The sequence below is a fragment of the Sturnira hondurensis genome, unplaced genomic scaffold (genome assembly GCF_014824575.4).
Source record: "Sturnira hondurensis isolate 20B ecotype Veracruz unplaced genomic scaffold, ASM1482457v3 Scaffold0002640, whole genome shotgun sequence".
NCBI lineage: Eukaryota > Metazoa > Chordata > Mammalia > Chiroptera > Phyllostomidae > Sturnira > Sturnira hondurensis.
The window spans coordinates 592,496-619,330 of NW_028075271.1; the positions used below are offsets into that span (position 1 = coordinate 592,496).

Below are 26,835 nucleotides of genomic sequence, written 5' to 3' on the forward strand. Positions count from 1 at the left end.
TGACCTGCAGAGTAGCAGTGATGCTACCTAACTTCCGCCACACGAGTCTGGCCCGTAAAAGGCGGTGCCGTTTGTAGCTGGTTCTCTGGAACACTCACTCCGGAGCCCTCAGCTGCTACACAACTCCAAGGCCACGTGCTGGCAGAGGCCACGCACTGGCTCTGGTTCCAGGTAAGGTCCTGCCAATGGCTGGCGCCAGCGGCCAGGTGTGGAGCTGATCGCTGGGCCTCCTGGTGAGGCCCCAGAGGCTCAGAGCAGAGACATGTCTTCCCACCTGCGCCCCGGCAAATTCCCAACCTGAGGAAACCAGAAGCAGGAGTAAACGGCTGTTTACAGCTCTGGTGTTGGGGCCACCTATAACACGGCAAAAGAAAATGGGGGAACCCTGTGAGAACGCTGGGGGATTCCCAAAGGGCGCGCATTTGGAGGAGGCGATTCAGGGGCACCTTCCATTCCAGGAAGGAGGAAACGCTGTCTGAGAGCTCCGAGGAGTGCGGAACGCAGAGCAAACCGGAGTGGGTCTGGCCCCTGAAAAACACTGGAGCACCCTGCACACGCACCAGGCTGCGCCACGGTGCTGGGTCACTGTGGTGCCAGGTCACTGTGCCACCGCGCCAGCACAGTTGGAAGCAGGGGAGCGGTCACCGGGCTCCACTAGCTGGGAAGGGCTGAGGGAGCGTGCAGGCTTGGCTGGATTTGGAAGCACACACAGGGGCGAGGCAGATAAAAAGAAGAAACAGTATGCAAAATTATGTCGGCCAGAAGAACAGGGTAGAGTTGAGGTATTCTGAAGACTGAGGGCGACCAGCCCGTTTGGGGCCGGGTCATGAAGGAGTTTTCAGCCTGCTTATCTAAGCCGGGTTGGCAAACTTCCTGTGAAGAACCACGCGGGACGTGTGTCTGGTGTTGCAGATCGGTCAGTCTATCACGGTCGCCCAGTCCACTGTCATAGCCCAAAGCAGCCACCGACAGTGCACCAGCTCGAGTGTGGCCGTGGCCCTTGGGCACAGGCCACCCAGGAAGCGCAGGGACCCGGCAGCGGTCTGCAGAGCGTGCTCGACGCCCACCAGCAGGGAAGCCACGGCCGTGGGTTCCCTTAGAACCCTGGCAGCAGCACCTCGCACTGGAGACCGGCCCCCACACTAGACAGGAAGAGGGAGGGGCGCACAGAGGCCAGACCAAGACCGAGGGGCACCAGGCAGAGATGTACATAGGACAGACGGGCAGACCCCACGGGGAGGGCGATTCGAGGCAGATGAACAAATGAGAGGCTCAGAGTGACGAAGTGGTGACCGAAGTCTGGAGGCAGCTCTAGGAGAAACTCTAGAAGGGGCGAAAGGTGGGCTGAGTGCAGGTCTCTGACTGTCTCCTTCCTTCCTTCCTTGATGGCTGCATCCACCGGCCAGCAGACCCACACAGGCAGTGGTGTTCGGCCCACACTGCACTCCTGAGCACGTGTCTGGCATCTGTAGGCCATCCCTTCGAGCTAGGCACCGTGGGAAGACGAAGATGCCTGAAACGTGGCCCTTGTCAGCAGGGTGCTAACCAGCCAGCGGAGAAATCAGTAAGCACTTTTAAAACTCAAGTCACAAGTGTGTACCATTATAAAAAAGGTTACGAAAAATCAGGTGACGAATGAAATATTAACATCACTCAGACACCAGGTCGAGTTACTGATGACCAGCTGTCCAGCAGCTGGGAGGCGCGCCCGCCTTGCACCCGCTCCACACCAACCTCAGGAGCTCTGCCTGCAGCCGTTCCGCCGGAGCCTCGCCCACACTCTCGGGCAGGTGCTCTCATTGTCTCGAGGGGCTGAGAGGCCCCGGGAGTGGTCAGCTTGCCCACGGTCACACAGCTAGCAAGGAGGGCAGCCAAGATCCCCACGGCGCACAGACCTGATTCCAAAGCTGAGCTCGCAGCCATGCTGGCACACTGCTGGGCACACTGCTGGGCACACCGCTGCCCCTCGTCAGACTGGCTCCCACCTCCTCCCCTGAGTCCCGACAGGAAGAGAGAGTCACTGCTCTGCTGCCTGCAGCGGGGACAGCCCATGGACATCATTTGGGGACCAAGGCATACGGTGGCAGGCGCTGCCCGTTCGATCTGGCCGAAGGGGTCTGGGGAACAATAGTTTGTCCTCCTGGGCCACTGTAGACCGGCTTCTAGGCACTTCCAGTGGGGCTGCTGTGGAGGCCAAGTCCGACCTTGGGGGTCGTTCAGACATCTCCCGGCTCCTGGAAGAGCCACCGTGCACACTTAATCTCGGGCGATGCTCGCTTGCCTTCTCACTTGTAAACCACACAGAACATGAAGAAAATGGAGTGAAATGCCAATTTTGGTGGAAGACTTACACCAGAAAACCAAGTAAAGGGTATGGAGAATAGATTTTTAAAGACTTTAATTTCAGAACTATATCACTTCTCCCAGTAATACCCTTAACAACGTTTAATTATCCACAACATGGGTTATTTGGTAAATTCTCCCCTTCGCTGTTTCTCTGCGCAGCTGACTCACAGATTTCAATACCCAGGCCCAGCCCCACACATCCAACCACCTGCAGGCAAAGTCACCTCAACACCAACATGTCCAAACACCAAGTCCCCGTGGGTGACCTCCTCCCAGCCCGACCCGCTCGCCTGGAGGCGAGTCCCCACAATGAATGAGTCACCACTCACCAGTGACGCGAGCCAGGCAGGGGGCCGTCCTCCTCCTTAGTCTCCCTCCCCTCTCACATCCGATTCTCCCCCAGTTCCACCTCCGCAGCCTCTCTCAAGTCCAGCTTCCCTCATCTCCTGCGCCCTGTGCAGAGTCCCGCTGTCTCACCCGTCCCTGACAATGACCCCCCCAGCCACCCAGCCAGACCCACGCCTGCCCCACTCACATGTCCTCACACTGCCACTGGGGTGACTTTTGAAAAAAGGCACAAAGCTGACATCTCCCTCCTGCTTAAAACCTTTGCCTTCCTGTTTCTTTTAAGGCAAAGACGAAACCCCGTCGCATGCCTCAGTGTCCTCTGATGACCTTTCCTTGTCTCTCTCCTCGGTCGCCCGGGTTTCTCTTCCACTGTCTCCCATGTGCTCCCACGGGCTGGTCCTGCCCCGTCCCCAGCTCCCCTAAGTGACTCCAGCTCACAGCAGATGGCAGTTTACTTGTCCCTTCTGAACTTGAACCTCAGCTTCCCCTTGCTCCACCACATCCGTTTACAGAGCATCTGCTGCGCACCAGGCACACCGATGACAGACCGAAGGGCTGACTGTGTGGAGCTCTGCTGGGGGGGGCGGGGGCGGGGGGTGGGGAGGACATTAAACATGACTCAAAAAGTACATGATGAGCACAGACCAGTGTGGTTCAGCAGCTTGGGCGTCATCCCACAAAGTGAAAGGTCGCCGGTTCGGTCTCCGGTCGGGGCACGTGCCTAGGTTGCAGGCCAGGCCCCCGGATCCGGGCACATGTGAGAGGCAACGGATCAATGTTTGTCTCTCATACTGATGTTTTGCTCCCTCCCTCCCCCCGGCTCTAAAACTAAATAAATAAAATCTTTTTAAAAGTAAATGCTATACCATGTCAGAAAGTGATGCCTGCCATGGGCGGAGTGGGGGGCACAGAGCAGAGTGAGGGGCCTTGGTGTGAGCGACAGGAGGGCAGGATAGGAGGGCGGGATAAGAGGCCGGACTGGCCGTCCAGATGAGAAGATAAGGCCTGCGAGGAGCCTGGGAGCGGGAATGAGTTGGGCTGGGGGGCTGGGAAGGCCACAGAGAGAACAAGGGCAGGACCGAGGCCCGACCAGAGGCAGAGCCTGGGAGTCGGCACTGCTGGGTGGTGGGCGTAAAGGGGTTGGAGGAAACGAGATCGGGGTGAGCCCACGGAGGCCAGGCCGAGCCCGGTTCTGCTCACTGCAGTGTTCCCAGGGCCCGGCACATGGCAGGCACGCAGCAGGCACGTAGCAGTTCGACTTCTCGTCAAGTCTGTCCCAACTCTCCCACTCTGAAATGCACTGTGCGTCTCAGCATCTGTCACAGAGGGATGGAGTCAGCCCTGCCCCCAGGCTTATTTAAGCCGATACACTGAGGAGCAGTGAGGGAATTAAGTTCTGCCGTCACAAGACACGCAAACACGCGATTTCTTCAAATCCCCCTCCCTGCTTCCCCAAGTCCACATTCCACCAGAGTTTTCTGACACTCAGACTGGATCACACCATTCACTCAAAAACTTCCAGCGGCCTGAGACACAGTCCGAAGAGACATGGTTCTGCATGTCACCTCCCCTACATGGCTGTCTTGTCTCCTACCCCCTCAACACACTCCACACTCCAGCCACAGAGCGACAGACGGCGGGCGGCCAAGGCTTGGCAACACGAACTACTACAGTTACACACCCGGCCCCTCCCGTCTCTTGTCTACAAACTCCCACTTAACCTTCCGCACACACGCCAAATGCCTCCTCCTCTGGGCAGACTCGGAGAAAGTGCCTTCATGAGCCATGGCTGCACTGTTTCCATCGCAGCGCGTTGCACTCCAGGGCAGTTAGTGTGTGTGTACAACTGGTGAGTGGCATTCGCGTGGTGTCGGGAAAAACGCCGACGTTCTCCAGCTGCGCTGCGCTGGCCAGGGAGAGGGATGCGCGGCCTCGGTGTCCCCCGGCACAGGTGCACGGACCAGCACCACGCTGGTGTCACAAGAACTTGGGGAGTTTAGAGGAAAAAGGTCACTGGGACCCACGCCACCCCCAACGATCGGAAAGTCAAGAGTGACACCAGGTCATCTCTTTTTTTAAACTCCCCAGGTGAACCCGACCATTAGCAAACTCTGGGAACAATGCCCAAAACTGCCTCAAGGGTCCCTCACTCTGCTAAGATGCTGCTGCACATTGTCTCTCCAGAAGTGACACCATCTAAGAGCAATGTGAGCCGGAAACGTCAAAGGGGTTTAGCGTGAATTTCTTTCATGTCAAAAAAACAAAATTGAGGACTTCCGGCCAAGATGCAGGCATAGGTAGACGCACTGTGCCTCCTTGCACAACCAAAAAGGAGGGCAACAACAATTTAGAAACAAAGTAACAACCAGAACCGACAGACAGTTGGACTGTATGGACTTCCAACCACCAAGGAGTGAAAGTAGCCACATCCGTGCAGACCAGCAGGTGGGGCGGAGTCGGGCAGCCAAGGGGTCGCGGCAAAGCAGCTGTGGGTGGACCGGGCAAGCAAGGTGGCAGCAGGGGACACAGTGGTTTAAAAAAATATACAAAAATTTTTAAAGATTTTACTTATTATTTTTAGAGAAAAGGAAGGGAGGGAGAGAGAGGGAGAGAAACATCAACGTGTGGTTGCCTCTCATGTGTCCCCTACTGGGGACCTACCTGGCCCACAACCCAGGCCAGTGCCCTGACTGGACATCTAACCGGTGACGGCTTGGTTTGCAGCCCACACTCAATCCACTGAGCTACACCAGCCAGGGCAGAACCTAAATTTTTTAAAAAACACAAAATTAACAAACCAAGTGAAACACATAAAACTTTATTGATCTTGGTTGTTTGTTTTTGAAAATTTAAGGCAGTCTGGGCCAGTTGGGGAAATGTGATACAGCTCAGACATCAGAGGGGATTAATTTCCTGGACGTGACCATGAGGAACTGTGGTTTCTGAGGAGAGCAATGTCAGTGTCAGGAGGCGCAGGCTGACATTCTCATGGGTGGAGTGCCAGCAACGTGCTCTCAAATGGTTAAGCACAGGCAAAAAAAGATAAAGCAAATACAAAAAAAGTGTTAAATCTGCTGTGCAACTGTGCTGTATGTTTAAAATTTTGGTGATGAAAAGCTAGAAACAACAGAAAGGCACACTGGCACGAAATGCCACCGAGGCCCCAAAGGCTGCTGCACAGGCCAGGAGCCCGTGAGCCGGGCAGAGAGGCACGGGGGCCTGAGGGGCGTGGCCTCGGCTCCCGCAGGGAGTCCTGCTCAGGGATCTCTGCAGCCTTGGGGGCTGCTCAGGGACCGTCTTGCTCAGGGACCATCCTGCTCCCCGGTTCAGACAGAGAGCCAGGCTCCGTATGCGCGGGAACCCTCCTGGTAAGCGGCACTGGGAAAGCCGGGCCTGGAGCTGGGAGAGTATTAAAGGGCGTGAAGCCCCAGTTTCACGGTCCAGCACCCACTCCACAGAGGCAGCTCAAAGCAGAGGCTTTGGAGTGAGGACTGGCCTGGGCCCACTCCTGCCTCCAGCCTCTTCCCAGCCGGGCCTGCTGGGCCCCGTTCATTCACCCGGTCAACAGCTCATGGAATAGCGGCTGTGTGCCAGGCACTTGCTGAGCTTCAAATGCCCCAAGGCCACAGTCTTCAGGCACATAAAGCGGGGTGACGGGAGCACATCCTTCGGAGTGGGAGAGTTAGTGAGGAGAGCCGTGCCCGGCACCCGGGGTGGCCCAACGCTGTTGGCGACCTACCAGAGAGGTGGCTTGCACAGCAGGGCTGCCTTAGAGGGCACTCTGCGCCCACGGGTCCACCCTTCCTCTGGTCAAGAAAAACTACTGCTGCTTCTGGGTGAGGATGGCAGGCTGCCCACGGGCATCTCAGTCTGCTCCCTCCTGAAGCCTCACTGAGAGGGCAAGAAGTTCCTCGTGACAGAGAACACAGATGAGGGGACAGCGATGACTGGAAGCTAGAAGCAGGCGGACAATGATGACTGACTGGGCACACCCAAGAGGGCGGAACGCCCAGGCCAGCGGCAAGGACACGGAGCACCAACCCAGGAGAGACCTGGGGCACCAGTCGGAAAAGTCAGGCCCCAGATCCCGTCTCTTTTCTCTTTATGGTGCTGGCAACTGCTTCGTCCACACCCTAGCAGGAGTCTGAGGGTTTTCCCCGTTTCTCGTGTTCTGGCCTGGGGGACATCAGGCCCAAAGGAGACGCAGGTATCACCCTGAAAAGAGGACATGGGGAACCACGGCTCCTCTGTCCCAGCTCAGGAGACTGGCAGCCAGACCCTTTCCTTCCAGAAAGGAAGGTGGAAAACGACAGAGAAAGAAAACTTAAATCATTATAAGTGCAGGGGATGGAGAACATGACATCTATTCATCGGGAACAGGATGCTAGACCGCTTCCTGGCCTTCTGCCTAAAATCAGGTGAAGAACAGGATGCTAGCATAAGAAACGTTCAGACTAAAAAACAGCCTTTGGAAATTAAAAATGTAATCATAAAAAATTTGTTTAAAAAATCCAAATACGTGAGTCGGGAGATGAAAGTTAAGAAAATCTACCAGGATGTAGCCAGTTGGAAACAGACGGACACAAGAAGATTAGAGGAGCTTTACAAGGTCACATCCAAATGTCAGGTGTTTGGAAGCGAGGGTACAGACACAGCGGGAGGGAGAAAATGATGAAATATTTCAAGAAAATTACCCCAAACAGCAGTTTTAAAGGGCCCATCAAATACTAAACCGAACTGATGGAAACAGACTCACACTACGACACACAGTTTTAAATTTTGAAGCATGGGTCGAAGCGCAGATTCTAGAAGTTCATAAAGGGGACGGGGAGAAAAACAGGTCTCATAAAAAGGATTGGAAATCTTAATAGCTTAGAATTCTCAACAGCAACACTAGAGGTAAGATGACAATGAAGCAAAACTTCACAATTCTGAAGGAAATTTATTTCCAACTAAATGCTATTACTGGCCAAAATATCAATCAAGTATGATGACAGAATCAAAACGCACACAGACAGGCAAAGTCTCCGAAAAGGGCTCCTCTTCTTGTCAGGGAGCTGCCGCCGCCTGAGCGACGAGATCAACAAAGAGGCTTCAGGAAGATCCGACGCGGGAGGGCTGCACGGAGCCAGCTGTGCCCGCAGAGGAGCAGGGTCGGCAGGCTGGACTGAACCGGTGCCACTTCGTGCAGACCTGTCCTGGCTGCTACGGCAGCTTTCTAACTTGAGGACTGAATGCCCCTGAACTTGGCCCAGATTCCCATCTGCACTCGGCTTGGCTCGACCTTGGTCACGTGCTGATGCAGGTCCCTCAGCGCTTCCAGCCCTGCAGCCTGCCTCAGCAGAGGACCGTCACTTCCTGCACAGAGGGGTCCTGCGGGAAGGCTGGGCAAGCGCACAGCAGAAACACGGCGCGGCCTGCGCCCTGGGACCGCACCTCCCGGGCACTGCATGGCTGCCGTCCTGGCAGCCCCTGGCCCGCACTGGAGTCCTCCAGACGCCCCCTCAGTGGGAGTCCCATTTCCTGGGACCCACTCCTGTCGCTGCCCACTGACCCCCTCAGCAGGGGCCCCCCTAAAAGGCAGGGAGGCTGCAGCGGCTCTGTCCCACTCATCTTCTCCTGGAGCCCCTCCAACAGCGACATTACTGTCCCTTCCTCACACAGCTGGGCGTGCGCTCACAGCCACGGCACAAACTTTCAATCTCCCGCTCGGAAAGCTCTGGCACTTCCCACGAAGCCTGCTTGGGTCTCATCTGCCCTGGGGGGTGGGGGGAAGAACTTCGTTACCACAGTTTCTTTAATGAAAAATCCACTGTTAACAAAGGCGCCATTTATAGTTGAGGAAGCTTTGCATTTAACTGCAGAAATTAATATGGTGTTACGATTTTATATGCTGGTAGAAAAATTAATCCGAAAGGTATGCTTTTGTTGCTCTCTGGAGCATTAACCAATTCTATGTAACTCAGCAACTTTATTGAGGCATTCCTTTCCCTAAATACCACACAAATACCCGCTCCTTAACCCCTCTTCAGACCAGCTCTTCGCAGCACTCTTAACAATGGTGAGAACACTTTAAAACGTGCTCACCATCTACCTGGACAAGAATCTCGTTTTTAACACCATTCATTCAAAGCGGAATATATTTTGAGGATACGTTTGTGTGTGTGCGCACATATATGTACATGGCTGTAAATATGTATGTACATGTGAATATTTATACAATGATGTGTAAAGTTTATTTAAAAAGCAAGAGAGTCCTGACTGGTGTGGCTCAGTGGATTTGAGCACTGGCCTGGGAACCAAAGGGCCACAGGTTCTGTTCCCAAGCAGGTCACATGTCTGGGGTGCAGGACGGGTCCCCAGGAGGGGGCACAAGAAGGACACCCACACATTGATGTTTCTCTCCTTCTTTCTCCTTCCCTTCTCCTCTCTCTAAAAATAAATAAAAAAAATATTTTTTTAAAAGTGAGAGAAAGATTAACCAAATAATCGGGTCAGAGGCTACTCCTAGAAGAAGGATGTAAATGTTTCATTTCTTTTTTTTTTATTGTTTTAAAGATTTTATTTATTTATTTATCTTTAGAGGAGAAGGAGAGAGGGAGAGAAACATCAATGTATGGTTGCCTTTCGTACGTCCCCTGCTGGGAGTTGGACTGCAGGGAACTGGCCTGCAACCCAGGCATGTGCCCTGACTGGGAATCAAACCGCGATTGTCTGGTTCGCAGGCCCACGCTCAATCCACTGAGCTACACCAGCCAGGGCTAAACGTTTCATTTCTTAATCTGGTGCTAGATACAGTGACAATCATCACAATAGTATTCTTTCAATTAAATATACATACCTATTTTACACATTTTTTTGTACCTGAGACACATTTCGCAATAAAAGAAACTTATTCAAATAGAGAACAAGAAGTTCTGTTACTGTCGGCTATTCAAGGGGATTCCCACCGGATGGTATTACACACGGTGTGGAATTTTCTCTCCCTGCAGGTCCGCTCACTTCGATCTGTTCATTCCGGTAAGGCCAGTCAAGTGAGTCCACATGACCTTGAAGTCAGTGCCACTGAGCAGTAACAAGGTTAATAAATTCACCATTATTTAACCTAGTCCTCAAATTTTTCTTTATCCAGTCTCTAAATATGAAAAAAAACTTTTAAGAAATGCCTTCAACTCATAGAAAATTAGCTTCTGCTTTTATATTATAAAATCCTTTCACTCATAAAAAGATTCTCAGTGAAAAGAGCATTACATTTACACTGATCTGTTTAAATTATGCACTTGACGCTTAGATAAACAATGTGGGAAGGATTTTTATGCAGCCGGGCTTTTAATGGCTAACACCCCGAATCGACCAAAAGCTCCCAAGGGCAGCACACCTCGCAGTCGGAGGTCTGCAGTACCGACACAAAGATGTGTCCTCACAGGAAGCCAGGTGCCCAGCGGCACTGTGATCCCTTTCAGGGAGCGGAATTCAGTACGTGGAGGATGCGGAGTGAAGAAGATACAAGGAATTCTAACTTCTTACTTGATATACTTCTTTGCTCATCTATGTCTATTATATTCTATGGGGTATGAACTTTTTACCTGATGCTCTCCTGCGATATCAAAAGAAACTTACAACCCGAATATATCACTATAATCCATTAAAAGAAGCAAATAAGGGTAAGACGATCAGACCAAGTCACTACCTTGGCTCCAGAAAAGAATTCAGGAAAGGCCTGCCAGTTAAGGCAGTCTAATCCCAGCGGGCCGAGGAGGGGGTGGGGAGGGCGTGTCTCTGGAAGAGGAAAACTACAGCCTCCCCCGCCCCTTCTCAAGAAACTGGCTTTTCCAGCCCCATCAATACTCAAGATAAGTTTTGATTTTCATTGTAAGAGGGAAGAGCCACTACGCTGTATGCCTAAACTAACACATACAGTGGTGAACATAAACTTTAGTTGAAAAATAAAAATGAAAGAAGAGTCTTGCAACTCTATCACCGGTAAAAATGCTTAACATTTGTTTTACGTGTGACACCTACGCAGGATGGAAAGAAGAGAAGACAGCTCTGAAGTAACTGCAAAGGTTGGGGAAGAGGGGTGCCCAGCCTGGGAGTCAGAGCCTCGGGGACTGTTAGGTTTAGGGGATTGAGTGCAGGTAGGTGCGTCTGAGGGAAACGGTGGGCACTCCGAAAACAAATTCACGTCTTTGGAAGCACAAAGCTGGCGACCCGTTCATCCCACTGGGAGGCCCGAATCCCCCTACACACACGCACACACCCTGGGCTTACAAAAGGTCATATATTCACCCTTCAAATTAAGCACCTCCCTGTAGTTAACTCGGAAGCCAACTCATTGCTGGAAAACGAAAATGGTTCTCCCGGGCACAACTGCCACCCATAGCAGCAATTCTCTGCTGCCCTATATCAGAAAGGACATTCACACGGTAGGACTCATTCTCCAGAGAGAGTGAATCTTCTCCCCTTTCCCGACTCCCGCGTGAACAGTGGCGGAAAAGTTCCCACGACGCTGACAACATTCCCAGCCAAGGTTCAGAGCCACCGGGAGGGACGACGGAGCCCTGAGCTGCCCCGACGCCCCGTGCGCGTGCCCCGTCTCCCGGCCCGCCGCCCTAGGAAGCCGGAAGGCTCGACAGGCAAACCTCCCAGATCTCCCAGTGCAGCCATCAGACCTCCACCGGACGCGGAGGTGCGACCCTACCCGTCCGGCCCTAGGGGACGCGGCTGGGCCGGAAGGGGCGGCGGAGGCCCCCAGCCCGAAGGCTGGCTCCGCCGGGCACCGCCGCACTCCGCAGGCCCGGAGACCCGCTGGCCGGGGGTGCCTCCCCGCGCCCGCACGCCCCGGGGGCCGGCGGACGGTACTCACCCGGTTCCCACGACACCCACGGCGACCCCAGGGGCGCGCAGAGTGTAAGATGCTGCGCGGCAGCCGGGCGGACAAGCTCCACTTCACTTTGGCCCCGGGATCCGGGAGCGGAGGGCGGGGGCAAGGGGAGAGCGCCGCTGGGGAGGGGCGGGGCGCGGCGCCGTGCGGTGCGCAGTGACCAATCAGCGTACAGTTAGTAACCTGCCGGGGGCGGGGCGAGACCCTTGGGGGCGGGGCAAGGACGCCGCAGATCCGCAGGTCGCCCGCCGGACCGCGGGCTGGGAGTCTCGCAGCCAGTTAGGCTTGGCCCCTCCTGCAGTCTTCTGCTGCGGACTTCAAGTGCTGCACCCGTACAAGCCTGTGCGGGCGGGGTGGCGGGGGCGGACCCGAAAGCAGAAGTCAGGGGCTCCCTTTGCATTTCCCCATAAACCCAACGGCGTTGGCCGCGACCTGCTCAAGATAGGTCCCATGCTCCAGGAGTGTTCTCAGGAGCTGGAGTCTGCAGAGACGTTGCCCTTCTCAATCGGCGAGCCTCGGAAATGGGGACCTAGAAAGGGGAAGTAAGACTACTAACTAGTATTGTAACCCTGGGTGTCCAGCACAATATAACTAGTCTTCTGATACTGTCCTCGTGCTTTTCCCAGCCACCCACCCAGATTTTAGCTTTCTTATAGTCAGGTCTTTTCCTACTGTCTCCTTTAAAAACGTGGCATCTTGAATTTTCAGCATAATTTCACCAGCCTTGGAAAGCCCCGTCTAAATGCCCTTCAGAATATAAAACGCCGTTTGGTTGGTTGAGGAAAACACATTGTGTAATTCCAGATATTATCAGCTCGAATCGAAAAGAGTTTTCCCCTTAAGAATAATGAAATAAAAGGTTTTATATCACAAAATGCCATCCTCTTATACTCCTGTTACTCCTACAGATCTCAGTATACACGTAAGAGGAACAATCCCCACTTTTTGTTATTTTTCTACTCTCCCTCAGTTCTTATTTTCATGCATACTATTATTTTGTCAATTGTCAAATAATACATTTATAGTGCATTGCCCATCATCTTGATACAAGTGCTATGATATAGGTGCTCAATAAATGTTTGCTTAATAAATTACTTTTGAAATATGTGCGACCTTTAAAAAGGTTAAATTGCTGGCCTATAAAGGTTGGCTTTTTAAAAATAAGTTTTATACCCTAGCTGGTGTAGTTCAGTGTATTGAGTGCTGGCCTGTGCACCAAAGGGTCCCCAGTTCCATTCTGAGTCAGGGCTCATGCCTGGGTTGCAGGCAGGGTCTCCAGTAGGGGGCGTGCAAGAGTCAACCACACACTGATGTTTCTCTCCCTCTTTCTCCCTCCCTTCTCCTCTCTCTAATGATAAATAAAATATTTTTAAAATCTTTTTTTAAAAAAGCAAGCAAAATATAACCAGAGACATTGAAATTAAGAACAATCTAACAATAGCTAGAGGGGAGAGGGGAAGGGACAGTGGAGGGAAGGGTTTTGAGGAATTACTATAAAGGACAGATGGGCGAAACCAAGGGGGAGGATGGAAGCAAGGGCTGGAGGTGGGTTTGGCTGGGGTGGAGGGGAGTGGTGGGGGGAAATGCAANCCCAGTTCGATTCTGAGTCAGGGCTCATGCCTGGGTTGCAGGCAGGGTCTCCAGTAGGGGGCGTGCAAGAGTCAACCACACACTGATGTTTCTCTCCCTCTCTTTCTCCCTCCCTTCTCCTCTCTCTAATGATAAATAAAATATTTTTAAAATCTTTTTTTTAAAAAGCAAGCAAAATATAACCAGAGACATTGAAATTAAGAACAATCTAACAATAGCTAGAGGGGAGAGGGGAAGGGACAGTGGAGGGAAGGGTTTTGAGGAATTACTATAAAGGACAGATGGGCGAAACCAAGGGGGAGGATGGAAGCAAGGGCTGGAGGTGGGTTTGGCTGGGGTGGAGGGGAGTGGTGGGGGGAAATGCAAACAACTGTAACTGAACAATAATAAAATAAGTTTTAAAGATAAGTTTTAAAATCTTCTGTTTTGATCATTGTATTGGTATTAGGCTTGACTGAGAGTAGCAGGGGAAAACCACCACAGAATAACAGTGGCTTAAGCAAAATATTGGTAGTTTCTTTTTATGTTTAAAAAGTCCAAAGTTCGTCTGGAAATGGTCTGGCAGTTCATAGATATAGATCCGGCCTCCTTGCTCCAGACAAGGAAACCACATGTATATTTATTTATGTCCATAAATATTCCTTTAAAATATATGGACATTTGGGAGATATCAGGTTCCATGCCCACTATCACTTCATGATCTATAAGAGTTGCCATAGCTCCAGCCATCGTTCCTGCATTCCAGTCAGCAGAAGACAAAGAAGGGAACATTCCTCTCTTTCAGAACCTTTCCAAAAGGTTGAATATGCCTTTTCTGCTTTTGTTGTGCTGGCAAAAACTCAGTTACTTAGCTACACTACACTACAAGGAAGACTAAAAACTAGTGTTTTGTTATGAAAGAAGGGGCAAGAATGGATATTGGTGGGAAAGTAGGAGTTTCTACCATAGTCTTGAATCTCATCACTTTTTAAAGTATTAAGTATTTGAATATTCCCTAAGATTTTGTAAAGCTTTAACAGAGGACTCCCTGTGAGAAAGTGCTTACCTCCACATTTGAAGAGAGGTGTTACCACTGACCTACCATGAGGATGTACACGCTTTGAGTTGCTTTTCCAGAAGTGAGTAGCAACCAACACTAAGGTAGTTTACTTCTCTCTCGTTCTATGAACTGTTTCACAAAGAGAGTCAAACATGCATTTGAAAGATACTGGGATCAGGACTTCCGGCCAAGATGGAGGCATAGATGGAAACACTGTGCCTTCTCGCACAACCAAGTTTAAAAACAACAAAGTTTTAGTAACAAAAACGCAATCAAACACAGAAAATTGAACTATACAGAAGTCCGAGAACAATGAACCATTCAGCCAGACCAATAAACCAGGCGAAGGAGCAAGCAGAGAGACAGACCACGGGGGCCCCAGTGGTGGGAAGCAGCAGAGGGGACCGCCATTGCCCCTCTCTGACCTCGCCCCCACATACAGTGTCACAACCCACTGACTGGGTTGCCCAGCCCTGGTGAACACCTAGGGCTCTGCCCCTCATACGTAACAGGTGTGAACAGACCAAAACATCATGGCTCAAGAAGAACTCAAAGCCCCAGAGCCGATAACTCTTAAGGGACCAAGAAATAGCCAACCTCTCAGATGCACAGTTCAAAACACTGGTGATCAGGATGCTCACAGAATTGGTTGATTTTAGTCTCAAATTAGAGGAACAAATGAAGGCTAAACTAATTGAAAGGAAATGCACAGGAAACCAATTGTGATGGAAAGGAAACTGGTACTCAAATCAAGGGGGTGGACCAGAAGGAAGAAAAAAATGACAAAGAAACAAGAATTCAAAAAAATGAGGAGAGGCTTAGGAACCTCCAGGGCATCTTTAAACGTTCCAACATCGAATTATAGGGGTACCAGAAGGGGAAGAGGATCAGCCATGAGTGGAAAACTTATTTGAACAAATAATAAAGGAGAACTTCCCCAGCCTGGCAAAGGAAATAGACTTCCAGGAAATCCAGGAAGCTCAGAGAGTCCCAAAGAAGTTGGACCCAAGAAGGAACACGCCAAGGCACATCATACCGAAGATTAAAATGAAGGAGAGACTCCTAGAAGCAGCAAGAGATAAGGGGACAGTCACCTACAAAGGAGTTCCCATCAGACTGTCAGCTGATTTCTCAAAAGAGACCTTACAGGCAAGAAGGGGCTGGAAAGGAGTATTCCAAGTCATGAAATCCAAAGACCTACAGCCAAGATTGCTCTATCCAGCAAAGCCTTCATTTAGAATGGAAGGGCAGATAAAGTGCTTCTCAGATAAGATCAAGTTCAAGGAGTTCATCATCACCAAGCCCTTATTATATGAAATGTTAAAAGGACTTATCTAAGAAAAAGAAGATAAAAAATATGAGCAGTGAAAGGACAGCAAACTCACAGTTATTAACAACCACACCTAAAACAAAAGCAAACTAAGAGGACAGCTAGATCAGGAGAGGAACCATAGAAATGAAGATCACATGGAGGGTTAGCAACAGGGGAGTGGGAGGAGGAGAAGGGGAGAAGGTACAGAAAATAAGTAGCATAGACGATAAGTAGAAAATAGATGGGGGAAGGGCAAGAATAGTATGGGAAATATAGAATCTAAAGAACTTGAGACAGGTGGACATAAACTAAAGGGGGGAATGGTGGGGGAGGGGGTGTGCAGGATGGACGGGAATGAAGGGGGGAAATAGGACAACTGTAATGGCAAAATCAAATAAAAAATAAAAAGTGCAACCAAATACCTAAATAATTGCAAAAAAAAAAAAAGAAAGATACTGGGATTAAGTTGCTGATGTCAGCGTTTTGGAGTAGGCATTTCAAATGTACTAAAATTGCAAATCAGGCTAAAAATATACTCCACACATGCCCTGATTCAATTGGCATTCGATTGGTATCTAAATATTGGTATTCTGTTGAATTACCTGAGGACCCTGGAAGGTCTCTCCTAGATTCTGGACTCTTTGTGACTTCACAACCATGTTCAGGTTTGTGCCAGAACAGGTTCTAAAAGGCCTGCCTTACCCCTGGCCAGGTGGTCAGTTGGTTGGAGCATCGTCCTGTAAACCAAAAAGCTGAAGCTTCGACTCCCAGTCAGCCCTACATACCTGAGTTGTGGTCCAGGTCCCCTGTGGGGGGCGTACGAGAGGCACGCATTGATGTTTGTCTCCCTCTCTTTCTCCCTCTCGTCCCCTGTCTAAAAATAAATAAATATTTTTTAAAAAGGAAAGAAACACACGTGGAGAAAGTAAGGCATACGGTGCTCTCTCTAACAAGCCAGGGCTTTCCCCGAGTGTCCTGTCACAATAATCACTTGGTATGATACTGGAAAAGGTGGCAATGAAATGTCACAAACACTCTGTGTCAAGGACAGAGTCTGGCAGCAGTGGTTAGAAGACTGGTATGGAGACAAATTCTCCTGTGGGTAACGGTACAGAAGATGGATCAGAAAAAGACACAGCCTTACAGTAGTACCAGGAGGTATAGAGATGCCTTTGGGGACCGTATAAAACAGAAGCACAATAGGTGACCCCAAATTAATAAATCATTCCAATATGCAATTTTTACCATACATATTGAATGTAATCACACTTGAAGGGCAGCACATATGAAGTATGTTTAAAACAATGCATATTGATGACATTGACATTCATCTTTGTCTATTATATTGGTTATCCATTGCTCTATAGCAAAGTGTCCCCAAATTTATCAACTGAAAACATCAAACACTTAGGGATTATTTTGCACAGTTTCTAAAGCCAGGAGTCAGGAGCAGCTTAGCTGAGTCATCCCAGCTCAAGGTCGCCATGAGTTTGCCGTCCAGCTGGCTGCAGGCCCATGGAGGCGAGACGCAGGCTCGGCTTCCCATGCAGCTCGCCCGCAGGGCTGTTGGCTGGAGGCCTCAGCTGCTGAACACGTGTACCGCTCCACAAGGCTGCCTCAGACACGGCAGCTGGCGTCAGTGATCCGAGAGAAAGAGAGCAGGCGGCTCCTGCTTCCAAAGAGACATGCTCTTGCTTCTACTGTATTCTATTGACCACACCGGCCAATTCCAATACAGTGTGGCAGGGCACCACACAGGAATGTGTCATCTTGGATGCCGGCTATGACACCCAGTCACTTAGAAAGATTGGCTGTAAATTAAAATGGCTCTCCAAGCTCCTCTGGTGCATATTTGCTACAAGCGCAGACTGCAGTAAGCGGGTAGCACTACTGGGCATTCCGGTGCCGCAGCCATCAGCAGTGCTTCCTAAATGTGCGCTGTACTTCTGGTAAAATTCCCAGGAAAAAGAAGTGCAATTTTCATAACCGTTGCCTTTGTTGAAAAAATACAATTAGTATATTTAAAGTCCGGTAGCCCTGGCTGGTGTGGCTTAGTGGATTGAGCACCCGCCTGCAAATCCAAAGGGTCACTAGTTCAATTCCTAGTCAGGGCGCATGCCTGGGTTGCCAGCCAGGTCCCCAGAGAGGGGAGCCCGAGAGTCAACCAGCCTTCTGCCTCTGTCTAAAAATAAATAAATAATAAATAGATGGATACGTTCATTTATCTATTTATAAATAAATAGATAAATAAATAACTGCAAGGGTCTTGTTAAACCAGTCAACAATTCCTATCCACCCCGGCTGGTGTGGCTCAATGGATTGAGCACCCGCCTGCAAAGCCAAAGGTTGCTGGTTTGTTTCCCAATCAGAGCACATGCCTGGGTTGCAGGCCAGGTCCCCAGAGTTGGAGCATGTGAGAGGCAACCAACTTATCAATGTATCTCTTGCACATCAATGTTTCTCTCCCTCTCTTTCTCCCTCCCTTCCCCTCTCTAAAATAAAATCTGTTTTAAAATATTATTTATTTATTTATTTTTTTTAGAGAGAGGGGAAGGGAAGGAAAAAGAGTGGGAGAGAAACATCAATGTGTGGTTGCCTCTCATGTGTCCCCCACTGGAGACCTGGCCTGCAATCCAGGCATATGCCCCAACTGGGAATTGAACCGGAGACCCCTTGCTTCATAGGCCCACGCTCAATCCACTGAGCTACACCAGCCAGAGCTAAATAAAATCTTAAAATAAAAATTCCTACCCTAACTGAATCCTTCCAAAAAAATAAAATAAAATCAGGCAAAAAGTACGTTGTGTTTATAGGTAAGATATAATTCCATTCTGAGCTAGGTGGTTACAGGCAGACTTTTCACCCACATGAATGCCTGGTGGGGTGTTTGAATGCTGGGCATGACACAGGGAAATTCCTCTTTTCAGTCATTGTGACACTCCCTGCATCCCTGGCCCCACCTCCTAATGCCTGTTGTCCCGCTGATGTTTGAACTGTTGAACAACTGGGACGGCAAGGACTTACCAACCAATCAGAACAAAGGCCAGCCAGCACAGCGGTACCGGTCTCCAAGGCGCTAAACAGAAGCTCTAACCATTGGGTCAACTGACGACTCCCGCGCAGATCTCCCAAACGTCCTCTAGAGGGCAGTACGCCTCCGCTGAGAACCACCGAGACCCTATCCTGCCAGGGCCTGTCTAGTTCAAAATCCGCAGGGATCACAACAGTCCTGCAGTTGGACGGGACAGTGCTCCTTTGACAGGTGAGGGAAAGGAAGTTCAGGAAGGTCACATAGCTGGTGAATAGCGGAACCTGGGTGTAAATTCAGATGGCCCCAGCTGCAAAGCACACTTCCGTTCCTCTGCATCACACCACCTAAGGCTCCTCGGTATGGAATCCGTGAGGGAGGCAAGGACCTCGGGGAAAGTAGAGGACAAGCATGATGATAGATAGTCCTACTAGGAAACAGACTGGATCCGAGGCAGCCCCGGGAACCGATGGGATTCTTGCATCTTCTCTCCAGAGGCTGTCACTAACGTGATCCGCTCCAGTCTCCTCTCGGCCAACTCTACAGCGGCATTATGCGTGTGTGAGAACTGGGATCCGGAACCAGACCAACCACACACAGCCTGGGTTCAAATCCCAGCTCTGCCATTTTCTAGCCGTATGACCCAAGGCACGTTACCTAACCTCTCTGAGCCTTAGTTTCCTCATCTCTCAGAAACAGTGGACAGTATGTCTATGCCATGGGGTTGTTGTGAAGAGTAAATTAGTTAGCGAGGGGCAAGCGTTCAACAAGTGCGAGCAGCTGCCACCTTCTCCGTTCCTTGTACCTCATTATTGTGCTGCATCCCATTCCAGATTCCGGATAACTTCGCTAGCGTTTGCTCCATGCCTCAGGGTCTCTCCATGTAAACTTGCAGTGCTATTTACTTCATCTGCTCAGCGCTCATTAGCTCTAATTTCCATGAGCATACAGCACTTTCACGCAGGCTTAACAAATAATGTGTTGCTATGGAAGGATCTTGAAGATATACTAATAGGTGAGTGAAGAAAAAGGTATAGACAGGTGTGTAGTGTGTTCACATTTGTGTGTGTGTTTGAAAGAGACTGTGTGTACAAATTATATACATTTTTGGATGTTGTAGCAAAATAATGGTCTCCCCAAATATATACTAATCCTCAGAACCTGTGTTATCCATGTTGTTATATAGCAAGGGGAAATTAAGGTTGCTAATCAACCGATCTTAAAATAGGGAGATTATGCTGAATTATCTGGTGGGTTGGATGTAATCACGGGGTCCTTCAAAGTGGAAGAGGGCGGTAGGAGAGTCAGAGTCACGTGGCATGAGGACTAGACCTGGTGTTACTGGCTCTGAAGACAGAGGGAGGGCCCGAAAGTCAAGGAGGGCAGGCAGCCCCTAGATGCTGGGAAGGCCTTACAGGCCTGACTTCTTGGGCTAGGAACCACACCTTTCGCAGAGCAATGACACATACCGCCTTCACCATGGGCCATTTGGAAGGTGACGGGCAACAGGCCCAGCTATCCACTGCATCGTTCAGGCTAAGCTCACTGAGAGCCTTGGGGCTCAGCCAGGCAAATCACAGTGCAAACTGTGGCTGAACGGAAAACTTGCAAGGATGAGGCCACAGGGTCACCCAGAGGGGAAACCACAGAGGGAGCAGCAGCCCAGGCATAAATGCCCAAACTGAGTCACGTGCCCTGGGCCACGTGCTCCCCCAGAAGGTTCTCAGGGTGCACCAGGAAGGACCCCACCCCTCCACTGTGAGCAGGTGTCCTTGCTAACAGTGTTAAGCTTATTGGGGGTGTATTTGGGTGTGCCTGTCCTGTTGAGACCTTCAGGTGGGATCTGTCACTTAGTGGGGCTGAAGAGCAATGGCACACATCAGTCATCTACGGAAGATGTGGGTCCTCGAAGAGGAAGCCAGACCTTCGAGGTTGGTCTCGGCAGGGAAGAAACTCCCTTGACCTCACTCTCCTAGGTCCAGATTGGGGTGAGCGGGGCATTCGTGGAGCATGGGAGGGGCTGTCCCAGAGTGGAAGGATGTTGGGCTCTGTCAACCCACAGCGGGCTGGGGACTGGGCTCAGAGGCGGTTTCTGAGGACTGGACTGAGGACGCAGTTTCATTTAACAGGCCAGATGATGCAGTCCTAGGACGGTCCTCCCTCTCGCTCCATCATCCCTGAGCCTTGAGGGACTTCTATGCTCACGTCCTGGACTGGTCTCAGTAATATAACCACCTTTGTGGGTCTGCCCTTAGACCAGAGAAGAGGGAGTCCAGTGTCCCCAAGCAGGAGCCAGGGTGGTGGCAGCAGCAGTGACACCAAGGAGTGTCTGAGGTTCACATTTGGGACTGAGGGGCCCATATGCACCCCTCAATTGCTGCTTTCTGGGAATCCAGGTGGTGGGAAGGGGGAGTCTCCTGGAGGTCTCCAGTAAACATATGCTGCCTGGAACACTGCTGGAAAGGAGAGGCACCACCTCTGGGAACAGGCACAGCGCACCACCACTTGTCGCTTCTGTGGGCTGCTGGCAATGTCCCCACAGGGGGCTGAGGCCCAGGGATGGGGACCCGGGCAGTTGGTAGTAGGGAAGCATGTGAGGGCGTAACAGGCCCCAGCCAAGTGACAAGGTTACAGGGGCTTTCACCTTCGGGAGGACCCCCCACCGCCAACAGGGCTGTGTCCTGGCAGCAGGAGGAAGGTCACGCATAGTACCAGTCGTCATCTACCAAAGAACTGGACACCATCAACCTGAGGTGCCAGGCCACCAAGGACGAGCCGCAGGCACACAGAACACAGACAAAGCCGAGCCGCAGCTGGGGACAAAGGCCTCTGTGGTGGAGATTCCCTCCGTCCTCAGNGCCAAGTGACAGGGTTACAGGGGCTTTCACCTTCGGGAGGACCCCCCCACCGCCAACAGGGCTGTGTCCTGGCAGCAGGAGGAAGGTCACGCATAGTACCAGTCGTCATCTACCAAAGAACTGGACACCATCAACCTGAGGTGCCAGGCCACCAAGGACGAGCCGCAGGCACACAGAACACAGACAAAGCCGAGCCGCAGCTGGGGACAAAGGCCTCTGTGGTGGAGATTCCCTCCGTCCTCAGGGTACGGGGCCAGGGTCCCGGGCCTGCAGTTTGAAGAGAGGAGCCGTGACAAGGCTGGACACCAGGCCGAGTTTGATATGGGCCAGTTAATGAGTTGGGAAATGTCAATAAAATGCTATGACATCTGAAAAGCTGACAAAGTTAGGAGGCAAAAAACTAACAGGAAAAGGTCAATGCCGTGTCATAAGAAATGTGTCAGATTCCAACTTAACACACTCCACTAAACCAGCCAAAATCTTGTCTGACCTGGAGTTTGGTTACTTAAATAAATAAACCTGTTTTTACTTAACTGAATTACCTTAATAAGAAAAATCTATGTCACGATTGGTTTTGATATCATCAATCTAAAAGATAAAGAACGTTTTAGGTATAAAAAAATTTAGGTGGTCAGCCCAAAACGTGGTTATTATTGTAAAATAGTTATTATTGTTTATTTTACAACAGACCACTCAATAATCATTAAAATTCACTTTAATATAGACAACATTTACAAGCATAAAGTACGCTATGCTGAAATTAAGGATTTGCTAGAGTTTTCTGATAATTTTACTTTCCCTTTATCCAGTATTAAAGATGGTTTTCCTGCAGTGCAACTGGGTGTGACACACCGAATTCCCTTTTTAGCCAGAGTCACAGAATCGTAGGCTTCTAAGGTGTTTTGGAACCTAGTTCTTCAGAGTAATGCTATCATTCTAGAAGCCAAATAACTCATTCAACAAAATAATCACGTATGTAGCAGTCAACGCCCCATCGTAACTCATTCAACAAAATAATCACGTATGTAGCAGTCAACGCCCCATCGTAACTCATTCAACAAAATAATCACGTATATAGCAATCAATGCCCCATCGTTTAAGCAAAAACGCCTGACGTTTCCTTTTGAAGATGCGGTTTTGCTCTATCACATGCTTTACAAACAGCTGTTCTTCCGAAACGCGAGGCGAGAGCCCTGCTTCTGAACGGCCTCCACACTGCCACACTCTGGATCCCACGAGGAGACAGACCTGCTCCTTTTGACCTGTTCCCATACCCTCCCTGTGGCCCAACTCTGTGGCTAGAGCAGCCCCACACACCCAACTACGTCAGATCAGATGATGGGCGGGGGGTGCACAATGCAATATACAGATCACGTACCACAGACATGTACACATGAAACCTGTGTTAGCCTATTAACCAACTAAACCCAATAAATTCAAACAAAAGTCAGATTTGCTGAAAAGTGGATGAGACGCAACTATCTCATGAATGCCAAATTCTTATTTGCCAAAGGTGTAAATTGGTAAAAAAATTCAGACATCTTGTCTTTGCTTATTAAAGAATTCCTAAGAAAATTAGCTCCCTAAGACAGTGAACTGAGATTCTTCCTGTGGCTGGAAAAGCCCCTGGGGAGCCACAGACACAACCCGGGAGAGACCTCGGGTAGGTTCATGTGAACCTAACGTTTCAGTGAGTGGAGGTGAGGCCAAAAGTGAAATCCTGTTTCCTTTGAGCCGAAGTGTTATTTCCGCCAAGCCCCACTCCTGAAAAGTCTCAAAATGCACGCAGAACTTCTTTTAAAAAAGTGGACACAGGAGTCTATTTCTAGAATAGCTAAATCTCAATCAACCAGCTTGACTGATTTTAAACCAACCAACCTGATCAATTTCTGCAGCCAATGTATCATGAAGTTAGGTAGGGAAAACTACAAAGTACAACCCAGGTACTTGTTTTTTGTTTTTTTAAATTCAGTATCCACAGAGAAGACCTTTATTTAAAAAAAACAACAACAACAACAACAAAAACCCAGCGCAGTAGCTCCACGACCGACTTGCTGATCGCGGCATTTCCACCCATACGGTGCCCCAACCAGAGGAACCACCGGGAGCATTAATAGCCTCGGGTGCGTGAGTGGAGCAAACCGGCAAAGAAACACATCATTTGGAGGTTTCCCTCCGACACTCCCCGCACTTGTTTAGTTTTATGGCTTTGGATTCTATTTGTTCAGCTTGTTGTCGTTGAAGTGCCTGTGTTTGAAGTTGGCAAATGACAACTTTTTAGAGTTTGAAACTGCACTGAGACATCCGCAATACCCTTCAGGATTCCCCGTCTGAGTCCCTGTCCAAACCCATTTCCTCTGATGACTGACAATGAAACTCTGAAATGGGTTAAAGAGCTTTCTCAGTTCTCTTTTTGCTCTATGCCCAGAGCAAAGCTGGTTGAGCAACTCTGTGATGCAGTTTCTGATGGCCTTCTCCCTCACATATCCTGGAGGTGAGGTCAGTTTGTGAAAAGGATCGAGACACACAGTTCTCAAGCTCCTGGGTAGCAGCACACACCTCAGCCTCTATGTGTGATGTCAGTACAACTGAAAATGACTTGGGGCAGTACTGTTGAAATGGTCAGAGTTTAATAAATTTCCACATATTCGCCCAGTTGAAAAAACCTGTCTTGACTCCAGATGTTTTCTCCCCTTCTCCCTGATCGTTGCTATTTGGGTTTTTATCTGTGACTTCTTCTGTTTTTATAAGGCTCTCATATATGTCCTGGGCTCTGTCAATTTCCTTCTGTGCATCAAAATGGACTTTTTGCCTGGTTAGCAGGGGAACAATTAAATTAAAATCATTAATTCGCTTGTTTAGTTTTCTGATGTTTTCCTCAAACTGCTCACAAGCTTGGTTCCACTGTTTCTGTTCAGTTGCTGTCATGAGGTTCCCGAGTTTTTTCCTGGATGCTAAAATCCCCTCTCTGAGCTGATCAATAGTATCCTTTATTTCCTTTTGCATTAGGATCCATTCTGGCTGGTAACCATTATCGATCAATATTCTGTTCAGGTTGTGAGTCATGGGATCAATGTATGAACAGCCAGAAAACTTTTTCAGAGGCTTTCCTTTCCCACTGAGATTATCGAAGTCTCCTTTTGCCATTGATTCCTGAATGAGATCCTCCACCAAACGCTCTATTGCTTGAGTTATCTTTTGTTCTTTACTTTGCCTTATATCTTTAACAGTTAAACTTTCGGCAAAATGCTGGCTGAATAGTTTCTGCTTCTGATATTCCATTACTTGCTCAGTTGCACGGTCTGCCCTAAATTGCCTATATTGTTTCTCCCGTTGACTTGGAGGTCCAAAACCAACACCTTCGAAACTTAAATAATGCCTGTGTTGGGGTGTTGTGTATTTGAATTTCCCTTCTTCTTCATCCGCTTCTTCGACTTTATTTTGTCTGGCATTTGTTTGCTCCGTCACGTGGGAAAGAACCTTCCTATAAGCTTCTTCAATCTTTATAAACGTTGCAGAGTCAGCAGTAGAGGAGCCGCCGTCTGGATGGTACTGCTTGGCAAGCTTCCGGAAAGACCTCCTGACATCGTCTGCAGAGCATCCCTCATCCAGATTCAGCAGCCTATAGTATTCGCTCATCTTCTTCTTTAATTTATGAGTTGACATCATCCTATTTCTCAGGACTCCAAGATATGGAAGCATTTTCATTCGATTCGGAACCACTGCAGCATTGGCCAGACGAGACCTTAAGATGTGAGCCATCATCACGTACAAAGGGGGCCCTGTGGTACCCAGAGTTCTTCCTACCAATGATCTATAAAATGACAACAAATATAAGGTGAAGAAAGTTATTTTACCTGATGATTTCATACTTTCGGCAATAAGGAAGAAAGCACAAGTACAATATGGGGCGGTTCTTTCTAAGGCGGCTGCCAACCTTACACTGTATTTCACTTATGCTGGCAGGAAAATGGAAGTTGATGATGTCTAGCATTAACATATTGTGATGTAATCTGGATTCTACTCACTAACCACAAAAGTTTGGAGCAGGCAAGTTCCTTGAGATCACCTAACCCAATCTTCTCAGTTTATGAGAAAACATAAGCGCAGAAAGTTAAGCAGCATAACCAACTCACGGAGCAAGGAGCCAACAAGATGGTTAGGGCAAGGGCACAGTGAGACGTCCGTCTGTACCCCCAGCAGATTATCGACTTCATCAGCCATCTACCAACCCTTTACCTGGTGTTTTCCTTGTGTCTTCGTTGTCTCCTGGAGTCTTCTGGTGAGCAGACTTCACACAAATGAAACGGAGGGCATGACGAGGCACACACCTGGTCCGTCACCAGACTGAACAGAATCAAGTCCCAAAGACTTGAAGCCCTATAGCTTGTTGGGAAGGAGCTATGTGCTACATGGCGGAAAACTAAGATGAAAGGTGAGCCCTCCCGATGGGTTAGCTGTTACTTTTAAAAGCATGGGAGAACTGAACAATAAAAGTAAATTTAAAAAATAAATAAATGCATGGTAAAACCGAACAATAATTTTTTTTTAAATAAACGCATAGTAGAGCAGAGGAGAAAGACTTGCACACACACAATGGCAACGAAATGATGCGAGTGGTTTAATCGTGTCATTCTTGCACGAACACTAAAACTGAGCTCCCAGGGACCCCATTTTCTACACAACTGGGGTCAACAGCTCTTAGAGCCGGTTGCGGGGGGTGGCGGTAGAGCCAACGGCGGTCGTTGAGGGGTAGGGGAGCTGGCTAGTCCCAGCACCCGACACGCCCCGCCCGGACCCCCACTCACCTTCATAGACTCCAGGAAGGGGCTCCGCCGAGGCCGCCCCCACGACGCGCCTCTGCGCATGCGTGCGGGGTGCGCCCTTCACTCCCGAGGTCTCCACCGCGGCCGGTCCCCGTCGGACTAGATTGTGTGCCCTTCCCTACGAGGGGACTGGAGAGGCCACGGACGGCAGAACCGTACCTAATCGGGATAGGTGTCGTAGCTCATCGGGGAGCCCAGGAATCTCAGAAGGAACTGTACCCAAAAGGACACAAGCAGGACATTTTGGGAGGTGGGGCCCCGGCCAGGGGCCACCGGCTCCCGGGGCGTCAGGTGGGCCGGTCGATTGGGATTGTGGGAGTTGTAGTTCGCCGAGAAGAGTGCGGGGACTCTGCTGTGCGCCTGCGCATGCTGAGAGGAGGCAGGGAGTGTTAGGGGTGCCACGGAAAGGTCGCGGAGGCGGGTAGGGCTTATCGTGGGGTTTGTTGAGCGGTGAGCGTTTGGGGAGGGGAAGCCGGTCCGTTTCCCTGAACTACCGCTTCGGAGCCTGCAGACGCGACACCTGCGCAGGGACAACACTGGTCTACCTAATCCAGAAAGGTGTAGCCGACCAGGCTAAAACCTAGTTCTTCATCGGTCCAGCAAG

General features: G+C 50.0%; 2 protein-coding genes and 1 long non-coding RNA gene across 4 annotated transcripts in view; 1 reads left to right on the forward strand and 2 right to left on the reverse strand.

Annotated features, from left to right (window-relative positions):
• The window catches only part of TMEM50B (transmembrane protein 50B), a 30,710-nt gene extending 12,876 nt beyond the window's left edge, over window positions 1–17,834 (reverse strand). Inside the window, exon 1 of one of the 2 annotated variants that reach the window (XM_037040564.1) lies at window positions 17,816–17,834. The gene's annotated coding sequence lies outside the window, so the exon portion shown is untranslated. Of the gene's footprint in view, window positions 1–11,560; window positions 11,690–17,815 lie in introns of those variants that run through there. The other variant, XM_037040563.1, reaches the window with a different exon arrangement.
• On the forward strand, window positions 9,147–23,517 carry LOC118983248 (uncharacterized). The gene is made up of 3 exons (XR_005065674.1): window positions 9,147–9,159; window positions 16,428–16,435; window positions 23,436–23,517. It is a non-coding gene; the product is annotated as an uncharacterized LOC118983248 (long non-coding RNA).
• Window positions 23,518–23,830: 313 nt separating this feature from the next.
• On the reverse strand, window positions 23,831–25,275 carry DNAJC28 (DnaJ heat shock protein family (Hsp40) member C28). The gene has a single exon (XM_037040637.1). It carries the CDS (start codon window positions 25,273–25,275, stop codon window positions 24,028–24,030), a length of 1,248 nt encoding a protein of 415 aa, XP_036896532.1. The 3' UTR covers window positions 23,831–24,027.
• Between the last annotated feature and the right edge of the window lie 1,560 nt (window positions 25,276–26,835).